This window comes from Haemorhous mexicanus, chromosome 16, assembly GCF_027477595.1.
Source record: "Haemorhous mexicanus isolate bHaeMex1 chromosome 16, bHaeMex1.pri, whole genome shotgun sequence".
In the NCBI taxonomy this organism is placed as follows: Eukaryota; Metazoa; Chordata; class Aves; order Passeriformes; family Fringillidae; genus Haemorhous; species Haemorhous mexicanus.
The window spans coordinates 16,790,226-16,805,735 of NC_082356.1; the positions used below are offsets into that span (position 1 = coordinate 16,790,226).

General features: G+C 53.0%; 1 protein-coding gene across 1 annotated transcript in view; it reads right to left on the reverse strand.

Moving 5' to 3' along the window:
• Window positions 1–14,847, reverse strand: part of TRIM28 (tripartite motif containing 28) — a 30,089-nt gene extending 15,242 nt beyond the window's left edge. Inside the window, exons 1-9 of the mRNA XM_059861131.1 lie at window positions 14,614–14,847; window positions 13,277–13,362; window positions 13,057–13,207; window positions 9,515–9,821; window positions 8,745–8,786; window positions 8,565–8,606; window positions 8,205–8,252; window positions 8,035–8,082; window positions 7,945–7,992 (exon numbers count right to left, since the gene is read on the reverse strand). Of these exons, the coding sequence (XP_059717114.1) occupies window positions 7,945–7,992; window positions 8,035–8,082; window positions 8,205–8,252; window positions 8,565–8,606; window positions 8,745–8,786; window positions 9,515–9,821; window positions 13,057–13,207; window positions 13,277–13,362; window positions 14,614–14,821 (980 nt within the window). The 5' untranslated portion in view covers window positions 14,822–14,847. The remainder of the gene's footprint in view (window positions 1–7,944; window positions 7,993–8,034; window positions 8,083–8,204; window positions 8,253–8,564; window positions 8,607–8,744; window positions 8,787–9,514; window positions 9,822–13,056; window positions 13,208–13,276; window positions 13,363–14,613) is intronic.
• Window positions 14,848–15,510: the final 663 nt, after the last annotated feature.

Below are 15,510 nucleotides of genomic sequence, written 5' to 3' on the forward strand. Positions count from 1 at the left end.
GGAAACATGGGGGGAACATGGGGGGAACATGGGGGGAAACATGGGGGGAAACGTGGGGGGAACATGGGGGGAAATTGGGGGGGGAAATATGGGGGGAAATGTGGGGGAAATGGGGGAAATGTGGGGGAAATGGGGAAAAACAGGAGGAAATGGGGAAAAATGAGGAAAACAGGGGGGAAACATGGGGGGAAACGTGGGGGAAACATGGGGGGAACATGGGGGGAACGTGGGGGGAACATGGGGGGAACCATGGGGGAACATGGGGGGAACATGGGGGGAAAATGGGGGGAACATGGGGGGAAACGTGGGGGGAAATTGGGGGGAACATGGGGGAACATGGGGGAACATGGGGGGAAATGTGGGGGGAACATGGGGGAACATGAGGGGAAAATGGGGGGAACATGGGGGGAAACGTGGGGGGAAAGTGGGGGAAATGTGGGGGGAACATGGGGGGAAAAAGGGAGAGAAAAGGGGGCAAATGATGGGAAATGGAGAAAAATGGGGCAAAATGGGAAAAATGGGGAAAGATGGGGAAAAGATGGGGAAAAGATGGGGAAAAGATGGGGAAAAGATGGGAAAACATGGGGGGAAAACATGGGAAAAACATGGGGGAAATGGCAGGAAATGGGGAGAAAATGGAGAAAACATGAGGGAAAATGGGGGAGAAATGGGGGGAAATGGGAAAATGGGGAAAAAAATGGGGAAAACGGGGGAAAAGGGGAGAAAAGAGGGGGAAATGGGTGAAATGTGGGGGGAAATGGGGGAAATGTGGGGGGAAATGGGGGAAAATGTGGGAAACAAGGAGAAATGGGGGGAAAACATGGGGGGAAATGGGGAGAAAAGGGGGCAAAAAGGGAGAGAAAAGAGGGGGAATGGTGGGAAATGGGGAGAATGGGGGAAAATGGGGAAAAGGGGAGAAAAGAGGAGGAAATGGGGAAAATAGGGGGGGATGGGGAAAAAATGGGGGAAATGTGGGGGAAATGGGGGAGAAATTGGGGAAAAATGGGGAAAACACGGGGGAAATGGGAAAAATGGGGAAAAATGGGGGAAATGGGGGAAAAAGGAAAATGTGGGGGAAATGGGGAAAATGTGGGGGGAAATGGGGAAAAAGGGGGGGAATGGAGAAAAAATGGGGGGAAAAATGGGGATAAACGGGGATAAATGGGGGGAAACCATGAGGGAAAATGGGGGAGAAATGGGGGGAATGGGGAAATGGAGGGAGAAATGGGGAAGAATTGTGGAAAAATGGGGAGGATTGGGGGGAAATAGGAGGAAAAGGGGGGAAAAGGGAAAACCATGGGGGGAAATGGGGGAGAAACAGGGTGGGGAATAAGGGAAATGGGGAAAAGGTGGGGAAAACATGGGGGAAATATGGGGGACAACAGGAAAAAATGGGAGGAAACGTGGGGGGAAATGAGGGGAAAAGGGGGGAAATGGGGAAAAAATGGGGAATGGGGGAAAATGGGAAAAATGGGGGAAAAAATGGGGAAAAAGGGAGAAATGGAGGGGAAATGGGAGAAAAGGGGGGAGAAATGGGGAGGAAACATGGGGAGGAAATGGGAAAAACAGGGAGAAAGGAATGGGGGAAATGGAGGAATATGGGGGGAAGTGGGGAGGAAATGGGGGAAACCATGTGGGAAAGTGTGGGGGATGGGAAAATGGGGGAAAACGTGGGAAAAACGGGGGGAAAATGGGGGAAATGGGGAGGAATGGGGGTAATGGGGGAAACCGTGTGGGAAAATGGGGGGAAATGGGGGGAATGGGGGAGAAAAATGGAGAAAAATGGGGAAAACATGGGGAAAGCATGAGGGAATTGGGGAGAAAAGAGGGGGAGAAATGGGTGAAATGTGGGGGGAAATGGGGGGAAACATGGGGGGAAATGGGGGAAATATGGGGGGAATGGGGTGGAAATGGGGGAAAAAATGGGGAAAACATGGGGAAAAGATGGGGGAAATGGGAAAAATGGGGGGGAATGGGGATAAATGGGGGAAACATGGGGGAAACCATGAGGGAAAATGGGGGGAATGGGGAGAAATGGGGGAGAAAAATGGGGAAAACGTGGGGAAAGCATGAGGGAATTGGGGAGAAAAGAGGGGGAAATGGGTGAAATGTGGGGGAAATTGGGGAAACACGGGGGAATGGGGGAAAAATGGGGGGAAATGGGGGGAAATGGGGGGAAAGGGGGCAAAAATGGAGAAAAATGGGGAAAACATGGAGGAAATGGGGGAAATATGGGGGGAAACATGGGGGAAATGGGGGAAATATGGGGGAAAATGGGGAAAAAATGGGGGAACCGTGAGGCAAAATGGGGGAAAAATGGGGGGAAAGGGGGAGAAAAATGGAGAAAAATGGGAAAAAAATGGGGAAAGCATGAGGGAATTGGGGAGAAAAGAGGGGGGGAATGGGTGAAATGTGGGGGGAAATGGGGGGAAACATGGGGGAATGGGGAAAAAATGGGGGGAAATGGGGGGAAAGGGGGCAAAAATGGAGAAAAATGGGGAAAACATGGGGGAAATGGGGGAAATATGGGGGGAAACATGGGGGAAATGGGGGAAAAATGGGGGGAAAATGGGGGAAACCGTGAGGCAAAATGGTGGAAAAATGGGGGGAAAGGGGGAGAAAAATGGAGAAAAATGGGAAAAAAAAGGGGAAACCATGAGGGAATTGGGGAGAAAAGAGGGGGGGAATGGGGGAAATGTGGGGGGAAATGGGGGAATGGGGAAATTGGGGGGAAAAGGGAAAAAATGGGGGGAAATTGGGGAAACCGTGGGGGGAAAGGGGGAGAAACACAGGGAGAAAGGGGGAGGAAATGGAGGAGCAGATGAGGGAAAAGGGAAGGGAAAAGGAAAAAAGGGGAGAGGGAAAGAGGTGGGAAAAGAGCAGGAAAAGGGAGGAGGGGAAGGGGAAAGGGAGGAGAAAAAGGGGAGGGAAAGAGAGAGGGGAAAAAAAGGGAAAAGGGGAAAGGGGGAAAAATGAAAAGGGAGAAAAGGAGGGGAAAGGGAAAATGGGGAAAGGGAAAAAGGAGAAAGGGAAAAAGGAAATGGGGAAAGGGAAATGAGGAAAGGGAAATGGGAAAAGGGAAATGGGGAAAGGGGGGAAAATGGGGAAAAGGAAAAGGAGAAAAGGGAAAAGGGAAATGAGGAAAGGGAAATGGGGAAAGGGAAATGGGGAAAGGGGAAAGGGGGGAAAATGGGGAAAGGGAAAAGGGAAAAGAGGAGGGGAAAGGGAAAAGGGGAAAAGGAAAAGGAGAAAAAGGAAAAGGGAAATGAGGAAAGGGAAATGGGGAAAGGGAGAAAAGGGAAAAAGGAGAAAGGGAAAAGGAGAGAAGGGAAAAGGGAAAAGGGGAAAAGGAAATGGGGAAAGGGAAAAGGGAAAAAGGAGAAAGGGAAAAGGAAAATGGGGAAAAGGAAATGGGAAAAGGGAAAAGGGAAAAGGGGAAAGGGAAATGGGAAAAGGGAAATGGGGAAAGGGGAAGGGGGGAAAATGGGGAAAGGGAAAAGGGAAAAGAGGAGGGGAAAGGGAAAAGGGGAAAAGGAAAAGGAGAAAAAGGAAAAGGGAAAAGGGAAAAGGGAAAAGGGGGAAAGGGAAAAGGGGGAAAGGGAAAAGGGGAAAGGGAAATGGGGAAAGGGAAATGGGGAAAGGGAAATGGGGAAAGGGAAAAGGAGAAAAGGGAAATGGGGAAAGGGAAAAGGGAAATGGGGAAAGGGAAAAGGGGAAAAGGAAAAGGAGAAAAGGGAAAAGGGAAAAGGGAAATGGGAAAAGGAGAGAAAAGGGGAGAGAAAAGCAAAACAGCTCATTAGCTCATTAGCCATTAATCGGCTAATTAATGCTCATTAGGCACCAGTTCTCTAATTAACTCAGAGCATTAAGGGGTTTTGGTTAATGAGACGCCCCAGGTAACAGATCCTGTAATTCTTAATTGCATTAATTGCATTAATTACCTTAATTGCATTAGTTACATTCGATCTTGCCCAATGAAAACTCTTCTCACTCGGCCATTAGTGCCATTAATGATTAAGTGGGCTAATTAATAAGGCAATCAAGCTAATTAAATCTCTGCCCAGCCAAGCACTCCAAGCACTCATTGGCTCCTCCAGGTTTGACCATTAAAAACCATCGGCAAAACTCGAGATTGATTAAAGCATTAATTAATTTAAACAACCAGTAAGATGGCTAATTGATTAGTCACTAATTAGCTCTCTCCAATTAAAGCAGTAATTACTGCAGCAATTAAAGCAGTCATTAAAGCACTCATTAAGCAGCAATTACAGGAGTCATTAAAGCAGTCATTAAATCAGGAACTAAATCAGTAATTCAGTAATTAAATCAGTAATTAAACTAGTAATAAAATCAGTAATTAAATCAGTAACAAACTCAGTAATTAAATCAGTAATTAAATCAGGAATTAAACCAGTAATAAATTCAGTAATTAAATCAGTAATTAAACCAGTAATAAAATCAGTAATTAAATCAGTAACAAACTAAGTAATTAAATCAGTAATTAAATCAGTAATAAACTCAGTAATTAAATCAGTAATTAAACCAATAATTAACTCAGTAATTAACTCAGTAATTAACTCAGAAATTAAACCAGTAATAAACTAGGTAATTAACTCAGTAATTAAATCAGTAATTAAACCAGTAATAAACTCAGTAGTTAAATCAATAATTAAATGAGTAATAAACTCAGTAATTAACTCAGTAATTAAATCAGTAATTAAACCAGTAATAAACTCAGTAATTAACTCAGTAATTATATCAGTAATTAAACCAGTAATAAACTCAGTAATTAAATCAGCAATTAAACCAGTAATTAACTCAATAATTGACTCAGTAATTAAACCACTGACAAAATCAGCAATTAGATCTGTAATTAAATCAGTAAAAAACTCAATTTTTAAGTTAGCAAATTAGTAATTAAATCAGTAATTAGATCAGTAATTAAATCAGCAACAGAATCACTAATTAAATGAACAACTTAATCAGTAATTAAATCAGTATTGAACTCAGTAACAAAATCAATGATTAATTTAGTAATTAAAACAGTAATTAAAACAACAATTAAATAAGTAATTAATTCAGTAATTAATTCAGCAACAGAATCAGTAATTAAATCAGTAATTAAATCAGCAATAGAATCAGTAATTAAATCAGTAATTAAATCAGCAATAGAACCGATAATTAAATCAGTAATTAAATCACTAATTAACTCAGTAATTAAATCAGTAATAGAATCAGTAATTAACTCAGTAACAGAATCAGCAATAAGCCCAGTAATAAAGTAGCTAATTAATTAACAGCTGTAATTAACAGGCAGGCCAAGTCCAGGAGTTTCCCAGTAATTACTCAGCCTCTATAATTAATTAAAGCCACCTGCACCTGAGGGCAGCAGTGCCGTGCTAATTAGCACTAATTACACCAGCAGCTGAGGGGCAGAGCTGTGCTAATTAGCACTAATTACACACAGCTGAGGGGCACAGCTGCACTAATTAGCACTAATTACACACACAGCTGAGGGGCAGAGCTGTGCTAATTAGCACTAATTAGACACACAGCTGAGGGGCACAGCTGCACTAATTAGCACTAATTACACACACAGCTGAGGGGCAGAGCTGTGCTAATTAGCACTAATTACACACACAGCTGAGGGGCAGAGCTGCGCTAATTAGCACTAATTACACACACAGCTGAGGGGCAGAGCTGCGCTAATTAGCACTAATTACACAGCTGAGGGGCAGAGCTGCGCTAATTAGCACTAATTACACACACAGCTGAGGGGCAGAGCTGCGCTAATTAGCACTAATTACACACACAGCTGAGGGGCAGAGCTGTGCTAATTAGCACTAATTACACACACAGCTGAGGGGCACAGCTGCACTAATTAGCACTAATTACACACACAGCTGAGGGGCAGAGCTGTGCTAATTAGCACTAATTACACACACAGCTGAGGGGCAGAGCTGTGCTAATTAGCACTAATTACACACACAGCTGTGGGGCAGAGCTGTGCTAATTAGCACTAATTACACACACAGCTGAGGGGCACAGCTGCGCTAATTAGCACTAATTACACACACAGCTGTGGGGCAGAGCTGTGCTAATTAGCACTAATTACACACACAGCTGAGGGGCAGAGCTGTGCTAATTAGCACTAATTACACACACAGCTGAGGGGCAGAGCTGTGCTAATTAGCACTAATTACACACACAGCTGTGGGGCAGAGCTGTGCTAATTAGCACTAATTACACACACAGCTGAGGGGCAGAGCTGTGCTAATTAGCACTAATTACACACACAGCTGAGGGGCAGAGCTGTGCTAATTAGCACTAATTACACACAGCTGTGGGGCAGAGCTGTGCTAATTAGCACTAATTACACACACAGCTGTGGGGCAGAGCTGTGCTAATTAGCACTAATTACACACACAGCTGAGGGGCACAGCTGCGCTAATTAGCACTAATTACACACACAGCTGTGGGGCAGAGCTGTGCTAATTAGCACTAATTACACACACAGCTGAGGGGCAGAGCTGTGCTAATTAGCACTAATTACACACACAGCTGAGGGGCAGAGCTGTGCTAATTAGCACTAATTACACACAGCTGTGGGGCAGAGCTGTGCTAATTAGCACTAATTACACACACAGCTGAGGGGCAGAGCTGTGCTAATTAGCACTAATTACACACACAGCTGAGGGGCACAGCTGCGCTAATTAGCACTAATTACACACACAGCTGTGGGGCAGAGCTGTGCTAATTAGCACTAATTACACACACAGCTGAGGGGCAGAGCTGCACTAATTAGCACTAATTACACACACAGCTGAGGGGCACAGCTGTGCTAATTAGCACTAATTACACACAGAACTGAGGGGCAGAGCTGCGCTAATTAGCACTAATTACACACACAGCTGAGGGGCAGAGCTGCGCTAATTAGCACTAATTATGCACACAGCTAATGGGTCGCACAGCATAGCTTATTAGTGTTAATTACTCATGCAGCTGAAGTGGCACTGCTGTGCTAATTAGCGTTAATTACACCCACAGCTGGGCACTCACGGGTACTGCAGTGCTAATTAGCGTTAATTACACCCACAGCTGGGCACTCACGGGTACTGACGCACTAATTAGCGTTAATTAGAGCCGCAGGGGGCACTCATGGGTGCTGCCCCGGTGGCACTCGCGGCAGTAATTAGCAGTAATTAGCGGTAATTAGCGGTAATTAGCAGTAATTACTCACGGGTGCTGGCGGTGCAGGCCCCGGTGGCACTCCCTGGGGCAGGAACTAGTACTAATTAGCAGTAATTAGCAGTAATTAGCAGTAACTCAAGGGTGCTGGCGGTGCGGGCCCCAGTGGCACTCACAGCAGTAATTAGCACTAATTAGCAGTAATTAGCAGTAACTCAAGGGTGCTGGCGGTGCGGGCCCCAGTGGCACTCACAGCAGTAATTAGCACTAATTAGCAGTAATTAGCAGTAATTAGCAGTAACTCACGGGTGCTGGCGGTGCGGGCCGCGGTGGCACTCGCGGCAGTAATTAACAGTAATTAGCAGTAATTAGCAGTAATTAGCAGTAATTACTCACGGGTGCAGGCGGTGCGGGCCGCGGTGGCACTCGCGGCACTAATGAGCATTAATTAGCAGTAATTAGCGGTAATGACTCACGGGTGCTGGCGGTGCGGGCCGCGGTGGCACTCGCGGCACTAATTAGCGGTAATTAGCAGTAATTAGCGGTAATTAGCAGTAATTAGCAGTAATTACTCATGGGTGCTGGCGGTGCGGGCTGCGGTGGCACTCGCGGCAGTAATTAGCAGTAATTAGCGGTAATTAGCAGTAATTAGCGGTAATTACTCACGGGTGCTGGCGGTGCGGGCCGCGGTGGCACTCGCGGCAGTAATTAATAGTAATTAGCAGTAATTAGCAGTAATTAGCAGTAATCACTCACGGGTGCAGGCGGTGCGGGCCGCGGTGGCACTCGCGGCAGTAACTAGCACTAATTAGCAGTAATTAGCGGTAATTAGCAGTAATGACTCACGGGTGCTGGCGTTGCGGGCCCTGGTTGTACTCGCGGCAGTAACTAGCACTAATTAGCATTAATTAGCGGTAATTAGCAGTAATTACTCACGGGTGCTGGCGGTGCGGGCCCCGGTGGCACTCGCGGCAGTAATTAGCAGTAATTAGCGGTAATTAGCAGTAATTACTCACGGGTGCTGGCGGTGCGGGCCGCGGTGGCACTCGCGGCAGTAACTAGCACTAATTAGCGGTAATTAGCAGTAATTAACGGTAATTACTCACGGGTGCTGGCGGTGCGGGCCGTGGTGGCACTCGCGGCAGTAATTAGCAGTAATTAGCAGTAATTAGTGGTAATTAGCAGTAACTACTCACGGGTGCTGTCTGTGCGGGCCGCGGTGGCACTCGCGGCAGTAATTAGCAGTAATTAGCGGTAATTAGCGGTAATTAACGGTAATGACTCACGGGTGCTGTCGGTGAGGGCCGCGGTGGCACTCGCGGCAGTAATTAGCAGTAATTAGCATTAATTAGCGGTAATTAACGGTAATTACTCACGGGTGCTGTCGGTGCGGGCCGCGGTGGCACTCGCGGCAGTAACTAACAGTAATTAGCAGTAATTAGCGGTAATTAACGGTAATCACTCACGGGTGCTGTCGGTGCGGGCCGCGGTGGCACTCGCGGCAGTAATTAGCAGTAATTAGCATTAATTAGCGGTAATTAACGGTAATTACTCACGGGTGCTGCCGGTGCGGGCCGCGGTGGCACTCGCGGCAGTAACTAACAGTAATTAGCAGTAATTAGCGGTAATTAACGGTAATTACGGGTGCTGTCGGTGCGGGCCGCGGTGGCACTCGCGGCACTGATTAGCGGTAATTAGCAGTAATTAGCAGTAATGACTCACGGGTGCAGGCGGTGCGGGCCGCGGTGGCACTCGCGGCAGTAATTAGCAGTAATTAGCAGTAATTAGCGGTAATTAGCGGTAATTACTCACGGGTGCTGTCTGTGCGGGCCGCGGTGGCACTCGCGGCACTAATTAGCACTAATTAGCAGTAATTAGCAGTAATGACTCACGGGTGCTGGCGGTGTGGGCCCCGGTGGCACTCGCGGCACTAACTAGCAGAAATTAGCAGTAATTAGCGGTAATTAGCAGTAATGAACACTCACGGGTGCTGGCGGTGTGGGCCCCGGTGGCACTAACTAGCACTAATTAGCACTAATTAGCAGTAATTAGCACTAATTAGCGGTAATGACTCACGGGTGCAGGCGGTGCGGGCCGCGGTGGCACTCGCGGCACTAATTAGCGGTAATTAGCAGTAATTAGCAGTAATGACTCACGGGTGCAGGCGGTGCGGGCCGCGGTGGCACTCGCGGCAGTAATTAGCAGTAATTAGCATTAATTAGCGGTAATTAGCAGTAATGACTCACGGGTGCTGGCGGTGCGGGCCGCGGTGGCACTCGCGGCACTAATTAGCAGTAATTAGCGGTAATTAGCAGTAATGACTCACGGGTGCTGTCGGTGCGGGCCGCGGTGGCACTCGCGGCAGGTGAGGGCGTCGCAGGCGCTGCAGAAGAGCGAGAGCGGCTCCCGCGGGTGGGAGCGGCAGCGGGACGGGAACGGGAACGGCGCCGCACCGGGAACGGGATCGGGATCGGGAACGGGAACGGAGCCGGGGATGGAACCGGGAACGGAACCGGGGTCGGAGCCGGGGTCGGGATCGGGAACGGGATCGGGAACGGGAGCAGGAACGGAGCCAGAGCCGGGAACGGAATCGGGATCGGCACCGGAACCGGAACCGGGCACGGCCGGAGAGCCTGAGGGGAGAGAGAGAACGGGAGAGATGGGAATGGGAATGGGAATGGGAATGGGAATGGGGATGGGAATGGGAATGGGAATGGGGATGGGGATGGGAATGGGGAATGGGAATGGGGATGGGGAATGGGAATGGGGAATGGGAATGGGGATGGGAATGGGAATGGGGAATGGGAATGGGGAATGGGAATGGGGATGGGAATGGGGAATGGGGATGGGAATGGGAATGGGGATGGGAATGGGAATGGGGAATGGGAATGGGAATGGGAATGGGGAATGGGAATGGGAATGGGGATGGGAATGGGAATGGGGAATGGGGAAAGGGAATGGGGATGGGAATGGGGAATGGGAATGGGGAATGGGAATGGGGATGGGAATGGGGAATGGGAATGGGGATGGGGATGGGAATGGGGAATGGGAATGGGGATGGGGATGGGAATGGGAATGGGAATGGGGAATGGGAATGGGAATGGGGAATGGGGATGGGAATGGGAATGGGGAATGGGAATGGGGAATGGGGAATGGGAATGGGAATGGGAATGGGAATGGGGATGGGGAATGGGAATGGGAATGGGGAATGGGAATGGGGAATGGGAATGGGGATGGGAATGGGAATGGGGAATGGGAACGGGGATGGGAATGGGAATGGGAATGGGAATGGGAATGAGAATGGGGAATGGGAATGGGGATGGGGAATGGGGATGGGAATGGGGAATGGGAATGGGGAATGGGAATGGGAATGGGAATGGGAATGGGAATGGGGAATGGGGAATGGGAATGGGGAATGGGAATGGGAATGGGGATGGGGATGGGGATGGGGGATGGGGATGGGGATGGGGATGGGGATGGGAATGGGAATGGGAATGGGAATGGGAATGGGGATGGGGATGGGGATGGGGATGGGGATGGGGATGGGGATGGGGATGGGAATGGGAATGGGAATGGGAATGGGGAATGGGAATGGGGAATGGGAATGGGAATGGGAATGGGAATGGGAATGGGGAATGGGGAATGGGAATGGGGAATGGGAATGGGGAATGGGGATGGGAATGGGAATGGGGAATGGGGATGGGAATGGGAATGGGAATGGGGAATGGGGATGGGAATGGGGAATGGGGAATGGGGAATGGGGATGGGAATGGGAATGGGGAATGGGGATGGGAATGGGGATGGGGAATGGGGATGGGAATGGGAATGGGGAATGGGAATGGGAATGGGGATGGGAATGGGAATGGGAATGGGAATGGGAATGGGAATGGGGATGGGAATGGGAATGGGGAATGGGAATGGGAATGGGAATGGGAATGGGGATGGGGATGGGGATGGGGATGGGGATGGGGATGGGGATGGGAATGGGGATGGGGATGGGAATGGGAATGGGAATGGGAATGGGAATGGGAATGGGGAATGGGAATGGGGAATGGGAATGGGAATGGGAATGGGAATGGGAATGGGAATGGGAATGGGAATGGGGAATGGGGAATGGGAATGGGGAATGGGAATGGGGAATGGGGATGGGAATGGGAATGGGGAATGGGGATGGGAATGGGAATGGGGAATGGGGATGGGAATGGGGAATGGGGATGGGAATGGGGAATGGGGAATGGGGAATGGGGATGGGAATGGGGAATGGGGATGGGAATGGGGATGGGGATGGGAATGGGAATGGGGAATGGGAATGGGGATGGGAATGGGGAATGGGGATGGGATGGGAATGGGAATGGGAATGGGAATGGGGAATGGGGATGGGATGGGAATGGGAATGGGAATGGGGAATGGGGATGGGATGGGAATGGGAATGGGAATGGGGATTGGGAAAGGGGAATGGGAATGGGGAATGGGAATGGGAATGGGGAATGGGGAATGGGGAATGGGGAATGGGAATGGGGAATGGGGAATGGGGATGGGGATGGGGATGGGGATGGGAATGGGGAATGGGGATGGGAATGGGGATGGGAATGGGGATGGGGATGGGGAATGGGGATGGGGATGGGAATGGGAATGGGAATGGGGATGGGGATGGGGATGGGAATGGGAATGGGGATGGGAATGGGGATGGGGATGGGGAATGGGAATGGGAATGGGGATGGGAATGGGGATGGGAATGGGGATGGGAATGGGAATGGGAATGGGGAATGGGAATGGGATCAGGGTGACACCAGGGATGGCACCAAGATGGATCCACTGACAAGGTCAATGCCTTAGAACAGGGACAGACTCAGGTGACTGAAGTGACAGAGGTGACAGGAGGTGACACAGGTGACAGGGAGCTGACACAGGTGACAGAGGTAACACAGGTGACACAGGTGACACAGGTGACAGGAGGTGACAGGAGGTGACAGAGGTGACAGGAGGTGACACAGGTGACACAGGTGACAGAGGTGCCAGCGCTCACCCAGGGGCTGCACGCGGTGCTCCCGGGTGTACCTGACCCTCAGGTGTGCCCCCACGCAGGTGGCACACAGCCATGGGGACAGGGGTGATACAGGTGACACAGGTGACAGGAGGTGACACAGGTGACAGGAGGTGACACAGGTGACACAGGTGACACAGGTGACACAGGTGCCAGTGCTCACCCAGGGGCTGCACGCGGCGCTCCCGGGTGTACCTGACCCTCAGGTGAGCCCCCACGCAGGTGGCACACAGCCATGGGGACAGGGACAGGGGTGACACAGGTGACACAGGTGACACAGGTGACACAGGTGCCAGCGCTCACCCAGGGGCTGCACGCGGTGCTCCCGGGTGTACCTGACCCTCAGGTGAGCCCCCACGCAGGTGGCACACAGCCATGGGGACAGGGGTGATACAGGTGACACAGGTGACAGGAGGTGACACAGGTGACAGGAGGTGACACAGGTGACACAGGTGACACAGGTGACACAGGTGACACAGGTGCCAGCGCTCACCCAGGGGCTGCACGCGGTGCTCCCAGGTGTACCTGACCCTCAGGTGAGCCCCCACGCAGGTGGCACACAGCCATGGGGACAGGGACAGGGGTGACACAGGTGACAGGAGGTGACACAGGTGACAGGAGGTGACACAGGTGACACAGGTGACACAGGTGCCAGTGCTCACCCAGGGGCTGCACGCGGTGCTCCCGGGTGTACCTGACCCTCAGGTGAGCCCCCACGCAGGTGGCACACAGCCATGGGGACAGGGATGACAGGGGTGACACAGGTGACACAGGTGACAGGAGGTGACACAGGTGACACAGGTGACACAGGTGCCAGCGCTCACCCAGGGGCTGCACGCGGTGCTCCCGGGTGTACCTGACCCTCAGGTGTGCCCCCACGCAGGTGGCACACAGCGGCTCCGAGCACTCCAGGCAGAAGCTGGTGGCGGTGGCGTTGTCCTCGCAGCTGGTGCAGCTCTGGGGACAAGGGACACGCTGGGGGGGACGCGTCCCTCGGCCCCCACCGGCGTTAATTGGCGCTAATTAGCGCTAACGAGGCCCTACCTGCCCGCTGGTGCCGGCCTGCAGGAACAGGTTCTCCATGATGTCACCCAGGGGACACTGCTGGTGGCACACGGGGCACTCGAACGCTGGGGGACACGCAGGGGACAGAGTCACCCACGGCCTCCCTGTCACCTCCCTGTCACCTCCCTGCCACCTCCCTGCCACCCAAGGCTGGCTCATCACCCCTAAAGGAGCCCCAGGGCCACCAAGGCCACCTCAGAGAGGGGACAGGGCCACCAGAGCCCTCACAGAGAGGGATGGGGACAACAGTGTCCCCAAGGAGGGGACAGGGGATGGTGGCAGCAGGGCCGGTGTCCCCAGGGAGGGGACAGTGCCACAGGGGAGTCACAGTGTCCCCAAGTGAGGGGACAGTGCCACAGCAGGGTCACAGTGTCCCCTGGGTGGGGACAGTGCCACAGGGGAGTCACAGTGTCCCCACGGAGGGGACAGTGCCACAGCAGGGTCACAGTGTCCCCAGAGAGGGGACAGTGCCACAGCAGGGTCACAGTGTCCCCAGAGAGGGGACAGTGCCACAGCAGGGTCACAGTGTCCCCTGGGTGGGGACAGTGCCACAGGGGAGTCACAGTGTCCCCAGGGAGGGGACAGTGCCACAGCAGGGTCACAGTGTCCCCTGGGTGGGGACAGTGCCACAGCAGGGTCACAGTGTCCCCAGGGAGGGGACAGTGCCACAGCAGGGTCACAGTGTCCCCTGGGTGGGGACAGGGGTGTCCCCTCCCCACAGAGCTCCCAGAAACTCCTGAAGCAACCCAGCATCCCGTGTTCCCAGTATCCCCAGTTCCCCCCAGTATCCCCAGGTCTCCCCAGTCTCCCCAGTATTCCCAGTTCCTCCAGTATCCCCAGTTACCCCCAGTCCCCCCAGTCCCTCCAGTTCCCCACAGTATCCCCCAGTATCCCCAGTTCCCCCCAGTATTCCCCAGTTCCCCCCAGTATCCCCAGTTCCCCCAGTCCCCCCTGTATCCCCAGTCCCCCCCAGTTCCCCCAGTATCCCCAGCCCCCCGGTATCCCCAGTATCCCCAGTTCCCCCAGTTCCCCCCAGTTCCCCCCAGTATCCCCAGTTCCTCCCAGTTCCCCCAGTCCCCCCTGTATCCCCAGTCCCCCCCAGCTCCCCCCAGTATCCCCAGTCCCCCCAGTATCCCCAGTCCCCCCCAGTCCCCCCAGCTCCCCCCAGTATCCCCAGTTCCCCAGTCTCCCCCAGTCCCCCCCAGTTCCCCCAGTTCCCCCAGCTCCCCCCAGTATCCCCAGCCCCCCGGTATCCCCAGTATCCCCAGTCCCCCCCAGTATCCCCAGTCCCCCCCAGTCCCCCCAGGTCCCCTCACCGCTCCCGTCCCCGCCCGGGGCTCCGGGCCCGCTCCCGAGGCAGCGGCGGCACACCGAGTGCAGGCAGGGCAGCAGCCGCGGCTCCCGCTGCGGGCTCAGGCGCTGCCGGCAGGCGCCGCACAGCTCCAGCAGCCCCAGCGCCTCGGGCGGCTCCGCTCCCGCCGCCCCGGGGCCGCTCCCCAGCGCCGCCGCCTGCGGCACCGCCATGGCGGCCGCGTCCCCCTCACGCTCGGCACGGCCTCCTGCTCCCGCCCCCTCCCCGGAGCGAGCCCAATCACCGTCCGATCTGGCTGACTGACGTCGTGGAGAACCAATGGAAGGTTGCGAGGGCGGGGATTAGAGGGGATTGACAGCGCGCGGGAGCAATAGGAGAGGAGAAGGCGGGAGAGAAAGGGCGGGAAGGGGTCTGCCGCGCGTGGAAGCGGACGGACCAATCAGCGCGCAGAGCGGGAGGAGCTGAGCCAATGGGCGGCCGAAGAGCCCAGGGGAAGGCGGAGACTGCTTGGACGGAGCGGCCAATCGGCATCGGCCATCTGCGGGAAGGCGGGGATGGGGTGGGGGAGGGGTCGAGGCTGTGATTGACAGCTGAACAAGCCAATGGGGAGCAGAACCGGGGCGGGACTGGGAATTCCTGGGAGTTTCCTGGTGGCACAACGGGGATTACTGGGAGTTACTGGGAATTATTACTGGGGGTTACTGGCAGTTACTGGGGGTTACTGGGGGTTACTGGGAGCACTGGGGGTCACTGGGATCACTGGGGGTTACTGGGAGTTACTGGGGGTTACTGGGAATTATTACTGGGGGTTACTGGGATTTACTGGGTGTTACTGGGATCACTGGGAGTTACTGGGCGGACACTGGGAGTTACTGGGAGCACTGGGAGTTACTGGGAGGGC